The 23,704-nt window shown below is 38.3% G+C and overlaps 1 protein-coding gene across 17 annotated transcripts in view; it reads right to left on the reverse strand.

Moving 5' to 3' along the window:
• KHDRBS2 (KH RNA binding domain containing, signal transduction associated 2) overlaps positions 1-23,173 on the reverse strand; it is a 333,019-nt gene extending 309,846 nt beyond the window's left edge. For 8 of the 17 annotated variants that reach the window (XR_010997050.1, XR_010997045.1, XR_010997049.1 and 5 more), the window contains exon 1: positions 22,856-23,169. Coding sequence is in view for 6 of the 17 variants with exons in the window: in XM_068183719.1 (XP_068039820.1) it covers positions 22,856-22,946 (91 nt within the window). In the remaining 11 variants the exon portion in view is untranslated. Of the gene's footprint in view, positions 1-22,855 lie in introns of all 17 variants that reach the window. The other 9 variants (XR_010997051.1, XR_010997052.1, XR_010997054.1 and 6 more) reach the window with 3 other exon arrangements.
• Positions 23,174-23,704: the final 531 nt, after the last annotated feature.

Consider the following 23,704-nt stretch of genomic DNA (forward strand, 5'->3'; position numbering starts at 1 on the left):
AACAGACTCAACGACAGATTGGCCAGTCTATGCAAGACTTACAAAATATGCTTGCCCTTAATTTTCATCAATACTTTATTTTAGCAACACACTGCAAGTGAAATATAATTTTCTGCCCATCCCTTCCCCAAGAAACTGGCAAGTTCATAGTGGCTACAGGAAAGAAACCCAAATATATTTACTGTTTAAAATTAAACTTTTTTAAAAACCGCTTTTCTCATAGCAATAAAAAGTTACTTGTTAACTAAAGAATCAACGCTCATTGGTAAAATTTATTTTAACTTTTTTCTTGTCCTCTCAGAAAAATAGAGATTGTCTAGAGCTTTTACAGCAGCCTGTTCAAATTATTTGACCATTTTTAGGACCTGATGTTCTATGTTTCAGATACTAGTATAAAGAAGATTTTATACAAAGCTTCAGTTCTCAGTCTACTCAGCATACCCCAGCAATTCACTTCAAATCAGAAAATCTCCTTGGAGTATGACTTTGTATGCAAAGTGACTACAACAACTGATAAGTACACAGAGAAGGATGTATGGACACCACGTCCATCTGTAGCCAGGACAAAACTACCTGAGCAGCTGCTGAGCTCTCACAGCACTTTTCTGGATTCCCCACACAGAGCACAGTTATCTGAGATGCACACACCTCCGACTAAACATCCTGGGACTGCTTTGGATACAGTTGCCAGTCAGTATTCTAGGCAGTTCAGACAGATATAAATTAAATACTCATGCCATATTTAGTCTTCCAGACACTACACAAATCTGGACATAAATAATATTACCAAGCCACAGACAGTATACAGCATTATACAATTACATCTGTAGAAACACAACCACAGAAAGGGTGTATTTTTCAATTTTTGTTGTTTAAAAATATTTAAAAACCATATGGAACAAACCTTATAATGTAAAAAAAAGTGGATATCTTTATGTATTTTTTCAGAAATTTGTGGCTTTGGGATGACTTTCAAGTGTCACTTTAAGTACTATAAGATACCAAACACTGCATTCCAGTTGACTCCTTATAAATCACCTCGTCAAACCAAAAATGGAGAGAAGGTATGTTCAGAACTGAACAGTAACCTACTTTCAACACATAAGTGACTGCAGCTCATTGTCATCATAAAGAATATGTATGGACAACTCTGTGGCCATCAGCAGCATTATGTTTTAGAAAGATTAACAGAAGTTTCTGAAAAGCAAAGCTTTCCTATCACCATTACCCATTATTCATTAAAAACATCCAGAACAAGGCACAGATGCATCCTGACTAAGGAAATTATAACCTAAAATACTGCAAAAGTAAAACCACATTTGAGTGTGTGCATGTAAAGGAAGAAGGGAGAAAATTAGGAAACTAGGAGAGAGATCATACGTGCTTTGCTTTTTAAACCACTTTTTTGAATTGCAGAAGTTCTGAATCATTTATTAAATAACAAAGAATAACAGAGGTTTTAAGGGGGGAGCAGCAAACATGACAGCTTAGGGAAATAGAGTGGAAAGAATCACCTGAAATGCACTTAAGAGCAAAGCAGAAAACTGTCATGACTGTAGTATGAAAGTTGTTTTGTTGGGAATGGAGAGGGAAACCATGTGATGAGTATTAGGAATGTAGTATCACGATGTGAACCTGTACAAACCTGGCAGCAGAAGAAAATAAATGAAAAGGGATGGGACGTTATCAACATCTTAATATACATCAACTAACTAAATATAATAGGGTTAACAAACTTCCTCTGACCCCAAGACCAGCTGTCACATACAACTCACATCTGTTTGCCTAAACTAACCAAAGCAAACATCAAGTTTTTGCTCAACTCTGAACCATGCCCAGGCTCTCGCTGGGAGAATTCCAGCTCGACTGCCCCAAAATCCCCAGAAAACATCCCTCAAACTTAACAATGTGAGCAAATGTGCCAGTCCTTGTGCTTTAGTACTATCCCATTTCATTTAACACTATGGATACAGCTTTTGTGTATTAAAAGAAGAAAGGGCAGAGGATTACAGAAAACATACTCTTTGATTTCCTCACCACTTTTCTACATCCTACACAGGCTCCCTAGCAGAGGGCCATTCCAATTCTCTTTCAGGTGATGAGGTTTCAGATCCTTCCATCCAAGCCTCATGCCTCTGCCAGTACAACAGGCAAACCTGATCCAGTGCACAATGGTGGCCCTAAAGTGTTGTGTTCAGTCTGCTCCACAAAATCACAACAGTACAGCCGAACTATGTGAATTCAGACCGGCATTGGACTTTGTGTTAATATTTATGTACAAGAAAATAATGCAGAGGAACATATGTTCCTCTGCAATATCAATGTGGGACTTTTGAATTACAAAATTATCAGGATCATTTCACAACCCACAATGACAATGCAAATATGGATATACAGAGTAAGTTTTCAGATTTGTTCCAGCACCTGACCGTTCCCAGTGAAATGACCAACTGAACCCCATGCTTCTCAGAAATGACAACACACTGAAAGAACAGCAGTTTGGAAGACATCACTCAGCCTTCTAAACAGATGCAGTCTGAACTTCCATTGATCATCAACTTGCTTAGTCATTTCCAGCTGAGAGAAGGAACAGCATCATTTTACCAATCTGAAAGCACTTTTTCTACCAATCTTATAATCTTATATAAAAACATATAAAACACTCTGCAATGGAGAGTGTCAGCCTGATTTAGTTGTTGCTAGGCATGCAGTACTTACACAAAAAGAAAGTCAAACCTTTTTATTTTTATTAAATGCCCTGTAGAGTTAATTACTTCCACAGGCTTACTATAATACATAATTATTTTATTTTATGGGTTTTTAATGCACTCCTTAATTTTACAACTGTTTGTTTTACTATGTTTTGGAAAGAGTAAAAAGATACAACCAATTAATTTTCTCAAATACCTCAGTAAAGGCTGTCTTCAACCACAGCAATAACCTCCCAGGGTCATGGGTAAATCCCCATCACTGGGAATTTTCAGTACATGTTTGGTCGCAGTGCTAGGTAATCTCATAAAGGATCTCTTTCCCACAAGAAGTCAAACCTTGATAATCTTTCAAGGTGTCTTCCAATTCGGGCTGCTCCCTGACTCTCTAACACCCCTTTAAAATAAAATAAAGTTGCTTTTTCATAAATCGTTGCAAGTCAGTCATGATGTAGTTAATCGCATTTTGTCCCTTCCTGATCTTTAAAGTGAAAGGACTTAATGCACCAATTGCTTCCCATAAAATTAACATATTTTAATTTCTCATCCTTGCCAAGTAAAATATTCTGACAACATTATAATCATTTTCTGTTAGCAGTTAGTTAAATGAACACAGTTGTTCCTGTAGTACTTCATCCTGCCCTAAATACCACATTAAAGGATAGGCTCCTGTCCAAAAAAGCCTTCCCCATTAAGTTAGTTACCCAAACCTAGGTATATCTTCCTGTGTCACTCTTATAATCTGGAGCTTCACACAGATCTGGACAGCTCTACCTAACCAGAAATTACACATATAAGGAAATTCTGCCCTCATGCAGCTTCCTTTTCATCACCATCAACAGTGTTAACTCTGGTAATACTGCAATTTCAGAAGCAAACTTCTTCTCCAGTTGTTTTCATCATAATCCATTTTTAAACCATACCTAAGTTATGCTACTTCCTCTGTCACTATTCATTTTCTTTGCAGCATACTATGAAGAATCTTATCAAAGGCTTTGTGAAAATCCTAGAACATTATGTCTGACAGGTAACCTTTATGTATTTTACCTACTTTTTTTCAAAGAACTCTGACAGACTCAAGAAGAACACTCTTCCTTTGAGAGATTCTGATAATTTTCCTGCATCACACTACACAAACATACTACTCAGTCTTTAATGCTAACCTTCACCTTACCCAAAATTCTCAAGAAAACTCCTAGACTGTAACTCACTATGTCCTGCTTTCTCTGATATGGACAATATCACAGTACTGACACTACAGTCTTCTTTAACAATTACCGGTTGGAAATACAGTGTGCTCTACCAATTTTCCATTTTCATAACTGGTTTGATTCAGAGTATTTAAAATGTGCATAATGCTCTAAATATATATAAAATTTCATAGACACAGGTCAAGTCTAAGCTGTGAAATTTATAACGTACTAATATGGCTATTTAGAGAAACATTATCCAGATCTAATTCATTTCTGCTTCATTTCAAATGGGTATTTCTACAGAGAAAAAGAATATTTGATTCAGTCAGATATTTTATGAAATAATAATTTTGACTCTCAGTTTAGAGAAACATAAAGTGAAAGCGAAACAAGTAACATGTAACTAGAAAGCTGTATTATACAGGTATGCATATGTGTATAACTAAATAGACTGTGTGCATATATATATATATATAGTTATACCATCAGTACAAGATTCCATAAAATGAAAGACTGATATTTACTTTCTGAAAGATTAGGGAATTAATTAAAACAAAAAGACAAGCATATATAGTAATACTCAATCTTGAACTACTGTGTTGCAAATGAGATTGTTCACATCAAAATACACTCTCAAAGCTGTTTTTTCGCTACAATATCATGGTAGTTTTCACATGTGCAATTCAAATATCAGGTTTAAAACTGGGATTGATTCCTTCTTAGAAAACATGAACCTCAGACCTCACTTTGACAAGTGGTTGACGAGCTAAGGGACACATTGTACTTAGAGGTAGCATTCCACCATTTTTTTGGTTGGTTGGCTGCTTTTTTGCCTCACTGGCACCTCTCTGGCCTATTGACATAAAAGAAAGTGGCTTGAAGCAGAGGCAAAATGCCTCTGCAGGTCCTGGCAGATTAGGAAATAGTGGCCTTCTCTGGCAGCCATTCTTGGAAACGCTAGCTGGGGGAAAATGAGCTGAAGCAGCACAGAAGAGAAACGAGCCAGCAGTTTTACCTCCAGGCAAACTAATGTATGTGTGACTCCTGGGGAAGAACTGATTAGGAGCAAAGAGCTACAATATCTGCATAGTTATGCCAAAATGCCACTGCTCTCTGGAAGCAGACTCGGTATTTTTTGCTGGTGACTGACCACTGAACTACACTAGCCCAGTTTATACCATCTGCTGTGCTAACTTTATACAGAACTGATTTGCTGTGGGGTTTTTGGGAGCTGTTTGGCTAACTATTGTTTCTCCATTTTTTATGTTTCTTTGTATCTTCACACTATTTCCAGAAAAAAACCTGGGGAAAATTAAAATAAAAAAATAAATAAATTGGCTTGTTTAAGAAACACTAAGTGTAGGAAAACCAGCAATAGTTGACCATGTGGAGAACACACACAGACAGACACCAACTGTGTACAAGCAGCACAGAACTGAATGTCTGCATGAGTTGGTAAAGGTCTGGCAACAGAGTTAGGAATAAGAAGGGAAACCTTCTCTGACACTGAAAAGCAGGTGGAAAAGGCAAAAGTATTATCTGTTTTATTTATTAGAGTTATTTTCGTAAGACTGACTTTTATGAGCCATCACTACTCTCAAAATTTTAAAACAAATGTATTTGTAGAATACAATAGTTGTAGTTGGGTAGAAAAGTAATTTAACATTAATACTTCATCTATGTTAGACCAATACTATAGTTTTTCTTCTCCTTTATACTGGGATTTGGTGTTTTAAAACACATGAATGATGACACCTCAGAAGAATATAACTATCAAAACCAACAAATTCACAGGTGTATTTCCATCCTTACAAAGTAAATTTAGATTTACTAGCAATGTGTTTCAGAAATGGCGCTATTCACTGCTTTTTGCCATAAACCAAGTCACACTTTTAGATCAAGCTGGAATTAAAGGAAACACTATTAAGTACATTTCTGATTAGCACAAAGGGACATTAAAGATGATAACAGATAACATCAAGAAACCCAGAGCTAATGAATTCCTCTTTTCTTGCAGCCTGAAAAAAAACATGATTAATACAGCAAGGAAGTCTTAAAACATGAAAGATCTTGGAATTAGGTTAAATACTACTTAGATCAATCATTTTTTAGTTCTCAGACTAGCTAAACATAATAACATTAATATTAATTTTATAGAGGTATGACATGGCACAAAGCTCAAGCAAACAATCCTGACTAAAATTGTACTTGCTTCACATAATGGAGGTCACTTGCATGGCATGGTCCAGAAACTGTGTATCAGTTGGGATTCTGGTTAGGATAAACATCCTTCTTCAGCTGTCAGGAGGGCCTCTGCAACAGGGCCAAAGAGATTCCAACTGCTTTGTGGCAGCTAGCAACAAAGCAAGAGGAAAGACAAGAAGAGGAAGGCAAAGAGACAGAGGCAGAAGTCTTTGGGGAAGAAAAAGGATGAGGAGACATCACTGTAAGTGACTTGGAAAACTGGCTGAGATAATGCTGATACTGCTTGTAAATATATTTGAAAAATCAAGATTTTTGAAAATTTCAAAAGACTGAAAAGGCTAAAATACTACCAAGGTTCAAGAGAAGAAAAGGAAATAATAACAAATTAAAACAAAATTATAAATTATTAGTAGAAATTAATAAAGTCTCACTAAACATTAGAAAGATACTAAATAATTGCTAACTCAGACTTACTACAAATCATGGGATATCTGCTTTTGCAACCAACAAATTTCTAAAGACTCCTGAAAATACTTCATCTTTTTAAACCACATATGATCTAGATGAATAATGTTCATTTCTACAGAACATAAAAATTCTTCTTTCATCAGTGCTCTAGAAGGGTTATGGTATGTCATGATTTCAATGGCATGTCTGGGAAGACGTTAGCTAAATACATTCCTTCTATTAAATCTGCAGATAATTTTTTCAATTGGTAAAACCCAAAGAGCAGTTAGACAAAACTGAACTTAGAACAATGCATCAAAAATGAGACAAACCCTGTAAGAAGAGCTAGGAATTCATTTTGTTTAACTGTATAAGATTTCTATCAATAACATACCCATATTTTAGGATGAAACTGCATGCACATCCAGAATTTTTAGGCAGCCAATAAAGCTTCAGTATTACACTTAAATTTGAAAGAAGACTGTACAAAAGGAAAATAAAATTTAAAAATCATACTTTCAATTTTTTCTTAATTCCTCTTAATTTTATCTCAGAATTGCAATTTTCCACTGTTTTGGAGGACCTCGAGATTATTTAGTGGGAATTTTTCAGGCTGAAGATCAAACAGAGCTTTACTAGCACAGTTTGTAAAACATAAAACTGACATTTGACTTATTCAAAATGCAATTATGTTTTAGACTACCAAGAATCTACCAGCTTAATAAAAACTCAGGTTAAGGAACCCATATTTCTAAGTGTCGTTGAGATAACTGCATCTGACTTTTTTTGCTGACTGTAAGAACTTTCAGTAGCAATTTGATTATGTGATCCAAATGTTTAAGTGATAAGCAAAACCGGAGTTGGCAAGTGGCAGTTTAAACACCTCCTGCACCCCATCATGCCTTAAGAGACATAATATGTTTTTAAAATAAAACTCTAGAGATAAAATGCTGGCCTGCTTCCTGCAAGAAAGAACTCCAGGATAAAGAAGTCCAGACATTGTCAGGGAAAAAATAAAAAGAAACTGAATATGTAAGAGTCATATGCCAAACAGGAACAGGCACACAGTTGGCAAATGCAATCATCACTAGAGATTAATGCAACTCCAACCTCCATTACTTATAATAAAAACTATTTTTCAAGCTGCTGCACTAGGTTAGCACTTACCATTGCTGAACCTGGAGACAGAGTTGCAGTGTCAAATGAACGGAATTGAACAACACTGATCTCATTCTAAGCAGAAAATTATATGCTCACTTCTATAGCATGGTTTGTTATCTGAGCAGGAAAAACCAGACACAGCCATTTAGTGTTTGGGTTCTTGGTAAAGCTTACACCATTCTCTTTCTGCATCCATCCACCTATATTAGTATGAGAGTCCTAAATGGCCTATGTTAGAGGCAGTAATGCTTTATTTGGTCTGAAGACTTGCAGTAGTCCTCAAGTAAGGAACACCCTCTTAGAGTGCACAGTGGTGTACAGGTCTGTTGGAATTCAATCCCCAAGATGCTGCCCCAGAACTGCATCACAGTTTCTGTCATCTCATTCCACTCACTTTGCTTTTGTGATGCTTACAAAGTTCCAAACTCAGCTGCCCAACATTTCTGCACACTCTTGTTAAAAAGAAACAACTTTACAGCACTGCAATAGTAGAATTTTATTAGTAGGTATCCCATTTTAATCTGCTTATTCTTTGAGCAAGTATGTTGTCTGTAAATCTTCCATACTCCCTTATTATTCCAAAAGGGTAATGTTCTGCTTGTGTTTTGCTTACTGCTTATTCTTGGTTCCACAGCAACAGTGAATCAATATAACATTGCATGTAGCCTTGCTCCCAAGGTAAGATAAAGCAGTACATACCCTACACCAGCCATGGTAAGCAGACATCCTTTAGCCGATGCAAAAACACTGATGAAAACTTTTTTCTACTTAAACAAAAAAGCAAGTCACACACAGGTTCCATTTCTAGGTAAGACCAGACACTGAATAAAAAAAAAGAGAACTACAAAAAAAAAAAAAAAAAAAGTAACACAACCAACAAAGCTATTGAAAATTAGAAGAAATTACAATGCAGGAAATCAAGTGCCAGCATTTCAATGGAGGCTTCTAGCTGAATCCAGATACTGGACTGAAATGGATGAGATGTGTTGAGCTGACCACCAATGCTGCTCTATCACTACCCTCTTCAGCTGGACAGGGGAGAGAAAATGTGGCAAATGGCTCCTAGGTTGAGAAAAGGGAAAGGAGGGATCCACTCACTATTTATTGACACCAACAAAAGAGACTTGACTTGGGAAATAACCTGAATTTATTACCAACTAAATCAGAGAAGGGTAATGAGAAATAAAACCAAACTTTAAAATTTTCTTCTCCCCTCCAACCCCTCTCCCTTCCTCCCAGTCTTAATTTTTGTTGAGGAATCCATTCAGTGCCAGCATCTCAGTGAGCAGCTGCAGCAGGAGTCACAGGTTGAGCTCTGGGACCACGAGCCCGAGGCGAGAGGTCAGGAGTCACTGACCCTTTGCCCAACAAAGGGCTCGGGGACCTGTGGCCTGGCCAGGGGAACAGACACACAGAGACACAGCAGGAGCCAAGGGTTCCAGACTTTCCTGTGTTTAGACTGTGGGAGGATAAAAGCCCAGGGGGTCCTTTGGTCAGGGTTCCTCCTCAGATGCACCAGCTTGAGCTGTATTTTTTTAAATTTTGTTGCTGGACTGAGATTAAATGATTTTAAGGATTGTTTCATCTGAGACTGCTGTGGGAAACGTGGGTTTGAGCCAGCTGAAGCCTGGTGTGACTGTGTGAGTGTGGGGGTGTAGCTGCGAAGGGGCCTCAGTCCCAGCTCAGGTGTGTGAGTGCGACCAAGAGAATGGCTCCTGGACGGATGGGAAGGGAAGTTTTTTAAAACTTTATTCCTGATTCTCTCCTTTGTTGCCCCATTGGAGGTGCGAGTCACTGAGGTTGGTTCATCACACATTGACGCCGCCGCTTCTTCCTCTTCAGAGGAATGACTCCTCACACACCTCCCCTGCTCCAGCATGGAGTCCCTCCCATGAGAGATAGCCCTCCACAAACTTTCCTAAAATGAGTTCCTTCCCACAGGCTCTAGTTCTTATAAAGTGCTCCCGTGTGGATCCCTTCCTTCCAATGCATTACGCTACAATAACCATGAAACCACCTTCTTCCTTCTGTGATCTTACTGAAACACTGGTTTTGTCCTTAGACTTTGCTGCTGCAAAATCTTTTGTAGCCTTTTATGATTGCTAACAGCCGTATGAGGATCCCTCCTTCCCTATTCCTCAACTTTCTCACCTGTTCTCACTTTTTCTCCGGTAATTTATTCCAGCTACATGCTGCATTGTTTTTACTTCCTTCATGTTTGTACTCTTACTCTAGCTTCCATTCCAGTTATTTCAAGCTTCATTCTCTAGTTTGTCTCCAATCTCTCTCACATTGGCTCTTCTATTATCTTAACTTTTAGTAGCTGTTTAATGATAACTCAGGCAATGACCAATCAAGAGGTTTGAGGTTTTGTAGATTTTTTCTTTAAATAGTGCTCATTCACACAATTCAATTCACATGGACTTACCTGCTCTTCGGGGAATTCATTCAACTAAACTCTGGTGCCTTAGACACATGCTGGTTTCCTCCACTCAAAGATTTGTTTCCTAAAAAATAAACTAATAATACCCAGCACAGCATTCTCCCTTCTTTTCCAACTGTCCTTCCAATCCATTATCAGTTTTCTTTGCTGCAATCATGTAAATTAATATCTCGAATATATCAGTGTGTGTTTAACTTGAAAAAACACAGGATGCTGGTTTTTAAAAAGTGCATTTGATAAGCATGCAGGTGGTTATCATTAACTCATGCCTGGAAATATAAATGATGAGAAGAAATACAAATGATGAAAAGAATGAACAAGACATATATTTTACAACTTAATGTGTGCGACATCTGTTGAAATCAGAATAGCATGTGTGAGTACACAAAAACTAGAATAAAATCAGAAGGGGGCAGAAGGAGCTTGCTATTTAAGAAACAAAGAAATGCCTAGAAGATGTTGTTGTTGTTGTAAGAGGTACATTAAGAACAACTGGATTATTCTGCAACACAAAGAACAGTGCATTCTAGACCCTGTTGTGAGGGCAGGAAGGCCTTCCTATCTATTGGTTGGTACACTTGAAGAGAAAATCAAGAATTTCTAAATAAATTAACCGAGAGAAAGGATGGAGAAATCACAGGTTCAATACTTAACTGGAAAAGACCAAGGGTTACCAAAGCAACTAAACCTATTAGAGATGGCAGTGGAAAGCTCACTCACGGATATCTCCACAGGCAAGAGACCAACTGAACTGAAACTTGGAATGAGCAGATAATATGAGCAGTGACACTTGGGTAGGAGGCATCTCCAGGACAGAATCTAAGGCTTGATTATGGCATTTATGGGCAACTGTGTTTTGCAGTGGTCAGTTTCCTAACAAACAACAAATGATAAAAACATTATTATGTACTACCACCACATACTGACATAGCACCTCACACCTACCTCCTACAGCCTGTAATCCAAGTAAGACAATGGCATCCCATGACATAGGACAATCACAAAAGGGAAAGCAAAAGAATTTTGAAAAAGAACAACAAAAAGAAAGTGAATATTAATTAAGAACTTCCAGGTGCAAGATCCTCACCACAGGGTGCAAAAGACTGAGTGACTTATTATGCACCTGCACATAAAAAGTAGTAGATACTACGACTTCCCTTGCCCCCGCCTCCCGGTCCACTATGTAGCTTAAGCAACAGGCTTCCATACATCCAGTTCCTGGGAAAAGTGCTAGAGGTCTTTTGTACCCAACAGGACCATTGAGTGAGGAACCATGGAATAGATGGCACCCAGAAAGATAGTCAGTGGGCATGGGATATTCAACCACTTCACATGAAACAATACCAACAACCAAAGAAATTATGTATTTCAGCCTCTAAAGAAAACTTTTACTAGCAGTAATTATTCCTTAAACACGTCTTCCCAGATTTTCTCAAAAAGGCATGTGCTGCATCATCCCTCAGTCTGATGCTCATGCAATTTACCAACACCACAGGGTTACTTCTAAAGCTCCACACAGAAATAATGGACTTCAACATGAGTTATACCTCAATTCAGGCACATGAGAACAATCTCAAAATTAACTTTGAACATCAATACTCACATTTTCTAATGACTGGATGCTTTTAAAGTTGTAGTAAACAGCTGAATGATATCCCTTTAGGAATGAACACAAATGGACATCAAAGACTTGACTTTTTTTTCCCCTGCAGCTGTCAGGTATTCTTCTTAAAGTGATAGCAATAATGTTATGATAGCTGAGATTAGCTGGCACCTGAAAACTCCTTTTTAAAGGTCTCCAATAAATTGTTACTGTAAAATGGTACTATTTTTCTTTCAGAATAACTCTTACAGTAAGATCATTATCTCAGCAGTACTGAGACTTGCCTCTGGACCAAGCATCCCTTCCCAGTCCATGTACCTCAGGCTATAAGCATTTAAATTATGAGAGATGGGGAAGTTATAGAATTCAGAGGTCACAAGCTTATGGCCTTCATAATACTCAGTATTCAAATGAGGGACAAAATTCCTGAGGGCCTTTTGTCAGGCAGATGAAAAAGCACCCTATAGACTACTATAGGCAATAGAGATGTCTCACAGACTATGAGACAGTTTTAGTTCACTCACTTATCCAATGGAAAGAAATAGATAGTGAGTTGCTGTCTGGACTGAAAGCTCCTAGGACAAACACAGGGCCACACTGAAATTTGTAATGACTGAAATTAGACTCTCCAATACTGAATTAATGAACAAAGATGGTGTTAAAAAAGTATTCAAAACTTCATGTCTTGGCAAGTGATCAGCTCAAAAACACTTTAGTCTTTCAAAATCTAAAATCACTTTGATATCAATAGCAGCATCATGTACAAAATGAAGCTGAAGGCAGAAACCATACAATGCAGATACTTTCAGCAGAGTTAAGAGAACTTGCTTTTACTAACCAGTATTGTGTTACTTAGCACAACTTTTTAAGTTATAAACCATAATAGAAGAGTTTTCCAACATACGGATAGGATAACACTATTAATACTGGTTTTTTTTAAGCTTTGGAAAAGGTTTTGATGTTGTCCTCTGTCTGTATCTGTTGGCAGAAATCCCAGAAGCCACCTGTGCAATAGAATTAGGAGTCAAGAATGTATTTTTGAAATGCACTGAAAAAATGTGTCATTTTCAATCAAGCAACAAAAAGAAAAAACTTGCCTCAAATCCCTAATTTACTTCCTCTCATTCACACATCCATGAAAGACAAAATAGTGAACATTAAGTGAGGACTTCTGGAACCTTTAATTAAGTTTTATTCAGATAAAATGGACAGATAAAAGTAGTATAATAAGCATTTGAAAATGCTTTTGGTTTAATTTAAAAAATAAATAAAATTCACTTCTTTCTGAAAAGCTTCTGTTCAGAATTACATCATTTTGATACTGTTGTATTTCATGTGTTCAGAGGGATCCCGTAGGTGTTTGCCATCCATATATATGTGTTAAGTTACCCAGTAAATAAACACAACAATCTATGTTACAATGATTCTCCCAGTTTTGTACTAAACAGCAACTGAGATCTTCCATGTTAATAATATTTACAATTCATAGCAGCTTCCAATTATTTTCTATTTGTCTCCAAATCAGGACATCTTAAGTCCTTAGATGGATGCAGAGTCACATCAAGTTCCTGCTTTGTGTCAAAACCAACCTGCTCTATTTCTACTTTATGTTGAAAACATCTACTTCAACTACAAGAAGCACTTGGATAGCTTACAGTACAAACATTCCTTAAAAAATCATTATATCAAAATATTTCTACCAAAAACTTAGTCCTCTCTTCCCCCTTGCATCTGCCATATCATTCCAGATTATTCATACACTTCGGAGCAGCAAGAGACTTTTTGTGCTGAACAGATGGTTTGTGTGTTCTAACAAGCTGGTACTGCATGAACATCTTTCTGTCATGCACAACTCTACATAAACTACTGTATTTCTAGGCTACCTCACAGTTTGGTCTTCAGAAAAAGAAGAGCAACAAAACAGGTAACATGAACACCTGTTTTCCCACATCCACTGCTGACCTCAGACCCCTTTGACATTGATGAGTAAAACCCTTTTTCACAGACTTATGCACAACCTGATCTGTTGGTGTTCACACTAAACCATTTGCAGCAAGTAAAGAACAAACCAACCACTCCTGTAACAGCAGCAACAGCATGTGGACAGCCCCTAATAAATCAAAGAGAATCGGGGCATTCTGCAATACTGTATTTAGAAAGACAGAATGATCTTTTTAAATAGGAGTGCAGGATCAGGAAAAGGAGTCCATGCAATGTAAGAACTGGGTGTGGCGGATTACCCACCAATGGCTTTTGAGCATAGTAATAAACTGATAGAATTCATTTATTTACTGGGATCTACAAGTATGAGAAGGATGTTAATTTCAAATTTTACAATGGGCTAAATCCTACTACTTTGCATACCAGTATTAGTGAAATAATTGCAAATCTGTACCTGTGCAAAAGTTAAAGCTATTAGATAGTTCTAATACCCTATGGAGACACAAGCATAATAAGCATCATTTACCAAAACTAACTCTCAATTTTCTTGTTGAACAGCTATCTGAAAACAGGAAGGAGAAAGGTCTCCTGGAATTTATGTAATCAATCCTTAATTTGCCCTTCAAACAACAAAATAAGAGACAGTAAGTCACTAAAATTTGGTGCTGCTCCTTTCAGGAGAACTGGAGAAAAATCAGTTTAGAGTTAAAATGGGAAATTCAGGGAAACAGCTCCATAGCTGCAGCAAATCAATGTAGTTCTAAGTATTTAGGAAGAACAATGTTCCACTCTTTCCCCAGCTAGAGCCCACATTCTGACTTCAGAGCAACCCCTGACAATACCAAATTGTTCTTTCCACAATGTCAAAAAAGACAAAATGCAACAAACAAGTTTGCTTAGAAATATTTAGAAAAATCAGCAATATGAGCCTTCATTAGCAGAAACACAGAGGCAAAAATTTACACTGTGACAGGTAAGTTTACTCAATTTTCCAATACTGAAAAGCCATTTTAAAACATACGCACATGGTCCCTGATTTCATGGCAAGTTCTCTAACTTCAAGTATTTGAAAGACAGCTTTGAAACATACACTTAAATCCCAGGGAACATTGGGAACATTCAACTAGGAGATTTGTTTTCTTTCTCCAGTGCTCAAACCTCTTAGGAAAACTTTTTCCTTGATTTGCAGTGCTGCTATCTGGAAGCTGACTGATTATGAACCAGGGGCTTTGATCCCTACTTTTGCTGAAGACACACCGGTGTTTACCAGTTAGCAAAGCCAAAATGCTTCTACTACAAAACAAATAAACATTCTGTTCCAGATCCAAAGCAGAGCAAAAAGGAGGAATGCAGGTTTTGATAAATCTCTTACAGACTAGCACACACTATTACTTTTTCTAATAGTTACATTGATTACCAGAATTCAAAGTATTTTATGAATCAAAAGCTTTTGACTTTTTTTCTACATTTGTCAGTGTAACCCTTACAACAAGGGATAGATGCTAGAATAAGTGATGAGCACTCCAGCAGGTGCAGAGAAATTCTAAAACAGCAGTGACCTGCCCTGTGTCTTTCAGCCTTTGCATCATGCTAACCCAAAAACAATAAACAGAAATGCCCAGTGCCAGCAGAGCATTTGACGATTTTAACATGTCTCTGGTTGTATCATATGCAACCATATATGACCATCAAAACTTTGTACCATCTTAATTTAAGTGTGGATTATCTTCAATATTGCCATACTAGCATTATTACAAGTTTCACTTGATAATTTTTTCAGAATTCAAACTAAAAAATTCCCTTTCAACAGCAAAGGTTCTGAAGTCTGGAACAGGCATACATTATTTCAGGAGGGGTTTTTTTGAGGGGGTTGGGGGAGCTGGAGGCTTTTAATCTGCTGAAAGTCTCAAATAATTATTCTAGTTTTTATTAGTTTCAGCCCTTTTTAGGATAAAGAAATAGCTGTACTAATTTCCAGCAGGATTCTAATTAAAATATGACAGGATTTACAGAGGACTGTAATAACCAGGATTATTTCTGCCTGTAGATTTTAAAAAGAGTAATTTTGTACCAAAAGTAATAAGAATACAACACATTTCTTATGAAGCTCTTTTCACGTAGAGATCTCAAAGATTAGAATGAAATTCAGCATCAGTCTACATCTTGGAGATGAGAGTTTTAGAATGTATTCACTGAAGATATATAGGACAAGCCAAGATTCCATGTACTATGCACATCCGATCTTTACACAAGTATTAAGGTTTTCCATTTTTCTGGTCAGACTGCACAATCTTATTTGTTTATACAGCCAAAGATTAAACTGCAGCATCAGTAAAGTTCTATACTTTACACACTTGATTTTAAAAACTGTCTGCTTTCTTGCTTATTCTGATACAGTGCACTGATACCCAACCAAGGACTTAAAAACGCAAGGTGAAGAAAAGATGAATGCATACCTTCACAATGCTTAGCAAGGTCCACCTGCAAAACTGATTTTTTTTCTATTGTGTATGCTTTCTTAACACTTCAAATCCCTGATGAAAACACTCTATTATTTATTCTCAAAGTATTTTAAAGAAAATTGTGTATTCTAAGATCAGCTGTGACAACACTAAATTTTCCTCCACGTTCAGTAGTTTGGTGGACAAAATAGATTTAATTGAAGCAGTTAAAAATAGCTTATTTTTGAAAAGGCACTCTAACCCTGAGCTGAGGCACCAGGTGACTGCAGTGACCCTGCTGATCCAGAAAACAACTATTTCATAAAAGCAGCATTTGTAGCCTACAGTACAGCTACAAGGCACAGAAAGGTGCAACATATTCCCATTTTAATAAACCTTGGAGAAGAACTACTAAGCAGCAGCTACATTGAGGCCTTCTAAAGTAAGGCCCAAGACATCTCATACTTTGAGCCTGAAACCTGTGTCCTTGTGTCATGGAGGAACTGTTTCACTCTCATGGCACTGCTTTGGTGGGTTAGGCAGAATTTTAGCCTTTATTGGAAGATTCATGCACAGGTCATTGCTGATCATAACAGATTTTATAGACTACTAAATAGCCCAGCATGCTCCAGCGAATCTCGTTGTCAGTATATATTGTCTGCATATTGCCTAAATGAGAAATGTCTACATCCAGTGAAGAAGAATTTGAAGTGCCTGTTGGACCCCAAGGTACCAGCATATGAAGCTCTATTTTGGCATGTGGAGCCCAATCATGCCACCTCCTGGTAAGGAATGGCCACTCTATTCTACACATTACACAGGTGTTCAGTGCTTATGAAGTTAACAGCTGATAGGAATGTTCTACTCAGCTGTCCAGGTATTCTGCCTTCTTGTGGTACTAACCACAAATATTAACAATTTCCCAAATTTTTGAATTTTAAAATGCTTACTTAGAGGTATAGAGAAGAGTGATGGACAGTTACAGCAGTTGCACTCTGAATGTATACACCAAGGAGACTAAATATGACATAAATTTACTAACAGAATTCCCAGGATAAGTAAAAAATATGCTTCTCCTTCAAGGAAAATATTCATGTTGCCAAAAAACTATAACTTTGTTGATAAGGCTATGAATATCCAGAAAAACCTCAGCAAATACCTTTGACATTCCCTTAAACAGTTGGTACTAAGTTCTGCTATTTGCAGTAAATCATACCTTTAGCAGCTCTACTGATTCAAACGACACTATTTAAAGAGCAAAGCATCTTTTATTTTAAACCAGGGTATCAGAATCTAACCTTCAATTACTGCACTCATATTGTTGCCTCTTTGCAAAACAATTTACTGCGCTTCAAAGTACATGTTTACTAAGATCACAGATCAAATGGTCCTAAGTGGCTTCAGATGTCTGAAAGAATTTTATTATTTTTATTTCTTAAATCACATCTATCATTTCTTTTTTCTCTCCTCTGAAGCAAGTCTGCCTTTTATGACTAAGAAGCTGGGGTCGATACAAACATAACATTTGCTTTGTTATACTCATTCTAACATTTTATAATATTTTGTTTTCCATAAATCTGGTTATCACTTGAGATTCATCTGCATTACATTCTACAAGGCAAAAGCGCGTCCGATAGGCTATACCAGTCAATAGATCATATTTGTATTACAAGGACTGCCTGATAGGCCACTAAACACAACAGAAAAATTCCCATTAACTTTAGTCAGCTTTGAACCAAGTCCGTAATGCCTAGCACATCACTACTTTATAGAAATTATAAGTATCTTGTATTCATCTAGAGTTTGCACTTTCTATTGAAAAGGCTCCAAATGATCAATACAAATCTAGTTTCTAATGAAACCAAGGTACCTAAAACACATGCTCTGAATATTAGCATGTTTCCTGAGTCAACTCAGGTTGACTACCGGGAATTTACAGTGCGTTTCTTGAGACAGCAAAGCAAACAATGATTAATACCAACTACTTTGTGAATACAGATTTCTTTTCACCTGATGTAAACATCAGGAATAAAAGAAACAATAAGCAGAATAGTGACCATTCACAGATTAATATTAATGCATGAATTTACATTTACATTTTTCATTAATCTTATTTCAGTCAAAAGTCTTGTTGAGACAAGTGAACTCATAAATTTGCAAGCATACTTTCACGAGTAGTTTTCAATGAAATAAATTATAAAAACTAAAAAGTATCAGAGGCCTGGTTTTAGCAGGTCATAGGCTTGATCAACAGCCTTTCATATCTAGGGCTAAGTATATTATTGTCATATCCTATATTTCCAAGACAAATAATTTTCATATAACAACCTTATTATTATCCCAGGTTTTTAACAAAAACACATACTCATGAACTAAAACTGCATTCCTATATGAAAAGAAAATCAATCTCCAATAGTACAAATAATCCCCAAACCTACATATGACAGTGTATTAGTTGAAATACTGAATATAAGACAAAATAAATTGCATTATGTCAACAGTTTTCTACTAGCCAGAACTCCTACTGCAAGCTTGTATGAGAGAACCTACTAATGCTCAGTGTAAAGGCTAATGTTTTGAATAATCATGTCCCATCCTAAAAGAAGCCTGTATGAGGATGATAGCTGAGCTATACGAGTCTAATTTACACAACTTGGGAGATTTAATGAACTCTGCTATGCCACATGGAATGACCTAGGGACTTAATTCAAGATTAAAGGCCTGATTTTCATTGCCTTCAGAATGCCAGCTGAAATTCTGAGGTCAATTGCACTGTCATTATAAGAGACAGAAATTAGCTACCTCATTACCCTAGTAATGCTGATATTTCCATGGGGAGAGATGCTCTTACTTTGGCCAGCTCTTTCCAATAGGTCTTTTTCCTTTATGTTTATATTACAAAACACAGAGCTGGTTTTAAGAACACACTATGCAAGATATTCCAAAGCTGCATACATATAAAGACACACACATATTTATATATATATATATAATATATATAATTTTAATATATATATATATACACACACATATATATAATATATATATTTTATATATATATATACACACATATATATATAATATATATATATTTTTTTTTAATATATATATATACACACACATATATATAATCTGCTTGACCTCAAAAAGTACATAGACAATTAGCTAACACTTTAGCCTATTAAATGGAATGCTGATATAAAACCACTTTGGAACCACCAAACACTTCCAGCTGGTTGTATCTTTCTATGTTATCCACACCTTCACAGCTGAAGTGACACACTTATATTTATATTCATAATCACAGACATCTTACACAAAGCAATAAATATTTACAAACATGCAAAAGTAACACATATAAGGAGCTGGTAGCTTCCACGGTAGGGAGCAGCACTAGTACCAAGCGGCTCTCAGTTCTTCCTGGAGCTCTGGAGTGTGCTGCAGTATAAGCACAAGCTGGGTAAAAAAGGTACTGCCCAAGAACATGCTCTTCACTTTTGACATTTTTTATCTAACCAAGTGTTATCTCATACATTTATCAGGACATATCCTGACTAAAAGCAGGACAATCTTACCTGAGAAAATAACTACTGGTAACCAGTATACAAGAGCATAGTTTAAAACTATACATGAAACAGGGACACTCTTCCAGCTCTTATAACAGCCTAGTACACAAAACAGTTCACCTGATACAGAAAAGCCCTTTCCAAAAGATGGAGACTAGCCTATTCTTTAGAGTTCAGCTACCTATTACAATTAAAAGGTATATAATTTTCATTACTGAATGGATTATAGTCTCAGAATAAGTATGTTCAATGCATTTTGCACAAGTTTGAAAAAACTTAGGCTGAGACAAATATCACCAGCCACTCCCAAGTCCTCCTAGTAGATGACTTACCAATGACTTTTCCATTTCTAATAGTGCAACAGTAACATAGGATCTACTTCCACATGAAACAGGTTATGACCCATGGGAAATCAAGGATCTTCTGATTAAGGCACTCAATTGGCCATTCAGTGTTAGAATCCACAACAGATTCCCTCAGTGATTTTTAAAGAAATTGGGTTTTTTCTCCACACTTCGTATTTAAATAGCACTAGTACCTTCTTCCTTCACTAGGACCTTATCTTTCTTTATGTTGTTTAGTAAGTATACAAATAGTCTGCCAAAGGAAATGTCCCTTTTCTGGGGATTTCACTAGACCCAGGTAAGGACTAAAATAAGTGATTTCTAGTCATCCCTTAATGGTGAGGGATAAATAGCTACTGATTCAAGTATGCATCTGCAATAGGTCAACCTGAAGGACACAGACCTACATATTGAAAACATAAGTAACATGTTGGTTTTAATATTGGTTAAGTACACCAAAACACACAAAAAACAAACAAACAAACAAAAAAAAAAAAACCATGCAACAGAATCAAACAAACAAATTATTGGAGAAAAATGGGTAGTCTTATCTTTACAAGTAAATCCACTCTTGCAAATCAGAAGCATTTTTCTGGAATACTTATTGCTTGCGTGCCCTTCTGCGGTTTCTCACAGCAACACAACTGTTCTCAACCTCAGGTTTTAGCAGTCAATATGAAACAACACAGCACTTTCAAGTCAGAGTGAATGCTTGAGGCGCTGAGCTCCAAAGCAAATCTACACTTATGCATTTGATACAAAATGCACTGGCAATCAAAAATGCTTAGGACACCATAAAAAGAACACCTGGCTGGCATCGTTATGGATGTAGCTGATTGCACATTACATTCTAAAGGACAGAAATCCAGAGTCTGGAAAAAATGTTTCATCATAAATATAACCTAGAAATTACTCAGTACTACAGAGATCCTTACACCAGGATCCCATTTTCTTCTGGCACTCAAAAAAGAAAATTCTGCCCATTCTACAAATTTCCTTTCTATTTATACCCAGCAGGAACCAGTGCATTAATTTTAATTTTCTTAAGTAGTAACATTCTTACTATGGTTAAGTGTTTTAACAGTCATCATATGTTAGACTCTAAAACAAATCTCTAGAAAGCTTGACAGATGGTGTTTTGAAGGATAATGCCAGGTACCCGGTGTGAATCTGACATTAGCATTCACTCAGACAACTCACCTTCATCTTTTAAAAAATCCAGTGAAATAATGCATAGTCCTACTTATGCTAAGAAGGAATGAGGAAATCGTTTATTTATTCAATCTCACAGTTACTCAAAATGCAACTTTTACATGAACTTGATACCTAGAAAAACCAATCTTATTTTCCTTTTACTTTTATTTGCCTACTTTCAGTTTTGTCCTTCCTGCATTTTCCTCCTTTCCCAGATACTCACACACACACTCTCAGCGGACACTTCCCCCCTCTGGGAAAAGATCGAACTGCAAGGTTCAAAAAAAATTCCTCTAAGAAATAAGGACTTTGTTTATGGTGTGATTATTAGAAAAACAACTGTAAAAAGCAGCATGGCTGCCTCTTTAGCAGCAATGCAGCTATGACAAAAGGGTACTAAATGGGTCTGTATTCATACTGAAATTCAGTATGAATTTCAAATTTCAAAGCTATCAAACAGAAGCACTCCAACAAAACCTGGACCCAGTATCTTCATTCACAATCAATAGAACATACATTAAGGAAAGACAATATAAAAACTGCTGACAGAGGAAAAACACTTACTGCTTAGCATGGTAAATCTGAATTAGTTATGATTTTAAGTCATAAACAGAACTTGGGAAATTATTTGCCACCTCTGAATGTGAGTTTATTTGAATGTGTGACTCTCAAGGGCCTGACCATACATTTCTTTGCTTTAATCTAATTTAAGAGCTTGATAGGTTGTCTTGATTTATGCATCATTCTTTACTACTTCTTTTCAACATTAGGTTTCAAGTTTAACAGGGATTTTATAAAGACTATTAAAAATCTATGAAGAAAAACATGTATAAGAGGAACTTAACGGATTACACTTGGGCAAAAGTTGAAACTCTGTACCACGAGGTCTTCAGTGAACCACTATATTGAGCAGTTATTAAAAGAGAGACTAAATTATAAACTTTTTAAAGAACCTCTAGGTGAGGTCCCACTAAAACTCTACTCCAACTAAAGCAAGGAAAGCAGGGCGAATTACACTGAGTAACCAAATGTTATAACCAGTGTATTCTGATCTCCGCACAAAACCAAGAGGAAATCATCATGTCCTGGATGAAACTGTCATGAAATTGATAAGCCATATCAAATCAATGTCTGACATCGCGCAGTCGACTAAAACAGCGCCGCATTAACGGCATAATAGTATTACCATATAAACCTTATTACTTCAGCGTGGAAAACAGGATATAACGAATGTAATGAGACGCCAGCATCTGTCTTTGTGTAAGTGAGCCCGGGAACCAGGGGAGCGCTTCCCGCAGAGGCGACCCAGCCGCGGCAGCGCCGGCGCACGGCGGGCGAGCGAGCGCGGGCGGCGGGGAGCGGGGCACTCGCTGCTGCCGCCGGGGGCTGCTGCCGGACGGGGCCCCCAGCGCGGATCCGGGGCGGCTCCGGGCGCCCGAGCCCCCGAACCGCCGCCGCCCCGAGCCCACGCGCGGCCGGGTCCCGCCGCGGGCCGTTCCGCCGCCCACCCGCCCGGAAACCCGATTTCGCTCCGTGTGAGTCGGCCGGGGCCGCCGAGCGCCGACCCCGAGGAGCGCCCCGGCCGGGGGAGCGCGGAGCGGAGCCTCACCGTCTTCCAGGAGGCGCATCGCGTGAACAAAGCAGGGATCCAGGCTGTCCTTCTCGGCCATCAGCTCGGGCAGATACTTGTCCGGCTCCATCGCCGCGGGCACGCCGGGCGGGCTGCGCGGGATGCCGGGCTCGCCGCTCCGCGCCCTCGGCCGCCCGCTCGCCGGTGGCCGCGCCGGGGCCGCCCCGCAGGTGCCGCCGCCCCTCCCGCGGCGGGCGCTGCCCCGGCCCCGCCTCCGCCTTCCCCTCGCGCCGCGCGGGGGCGGGCACGTGCGCGGGTCGCCGCGCACCGCAGCTCGCGCGCCTTCGCCCCCGCGCCTCCTCCTCCCGCCACTGAGCGACCCGCCGCCACCCGCGGCCTTAAGTAGGGAGGCGGAGCCAGCCGGGCCCCGCCCCCAGCGCTCCCATTGGCGGCCACACGCCGCCGGAGGCAGACTCGCCGTGCTATTGGCTGTCGCCAGGCGGGGGCGCGCGGCCGGCGGGCGTGCGCGAAGATGTGTGCGCGTGCGTGCGTGCTTCTGTGTGTCTGTCTGTGTGTCTGTCTCTCTCTGTCTGTCTGTCTCTGTGTGTCTGTGTCGTGGTTTAGGACTGGTATTACCTAATTTACTGCTTCCACTAAAACCACGCTGCAACTCGCTCTCCCCACCCTTTTCCCCATTCCCCGTGGCAGGCTAGAGAGGAGAATTGGAGGAATCAATGGTAAAGATCACGGGTTGGAATAAGAACAGTTTACTGGAAACAGCAATGAGATAAGAAAATGAATAGTAACAGCAATGCTATTAATAACAAAAGTGTTCGAGAGAGACAAGTGATTCTCATGCAAAATGCTCAGAATCGAGGTTACCGCACC

Source organism: Anomalospiza imberbis, chromosome 3 (genome assembly GCF_031753505.1).
Source record: "Anomalospiza imberbis isolate Cuckoo-Finch-1a 21T00152 chromosome 3, ASM3175350v1, whole genome shotgun sequence".
Taxonomy (NCBI): Eukaryota; Metazoa; Chordata; class Aves; order Passeriformes; family Viduidae; genus Anomalospiza; species Anomalospiza imberbis.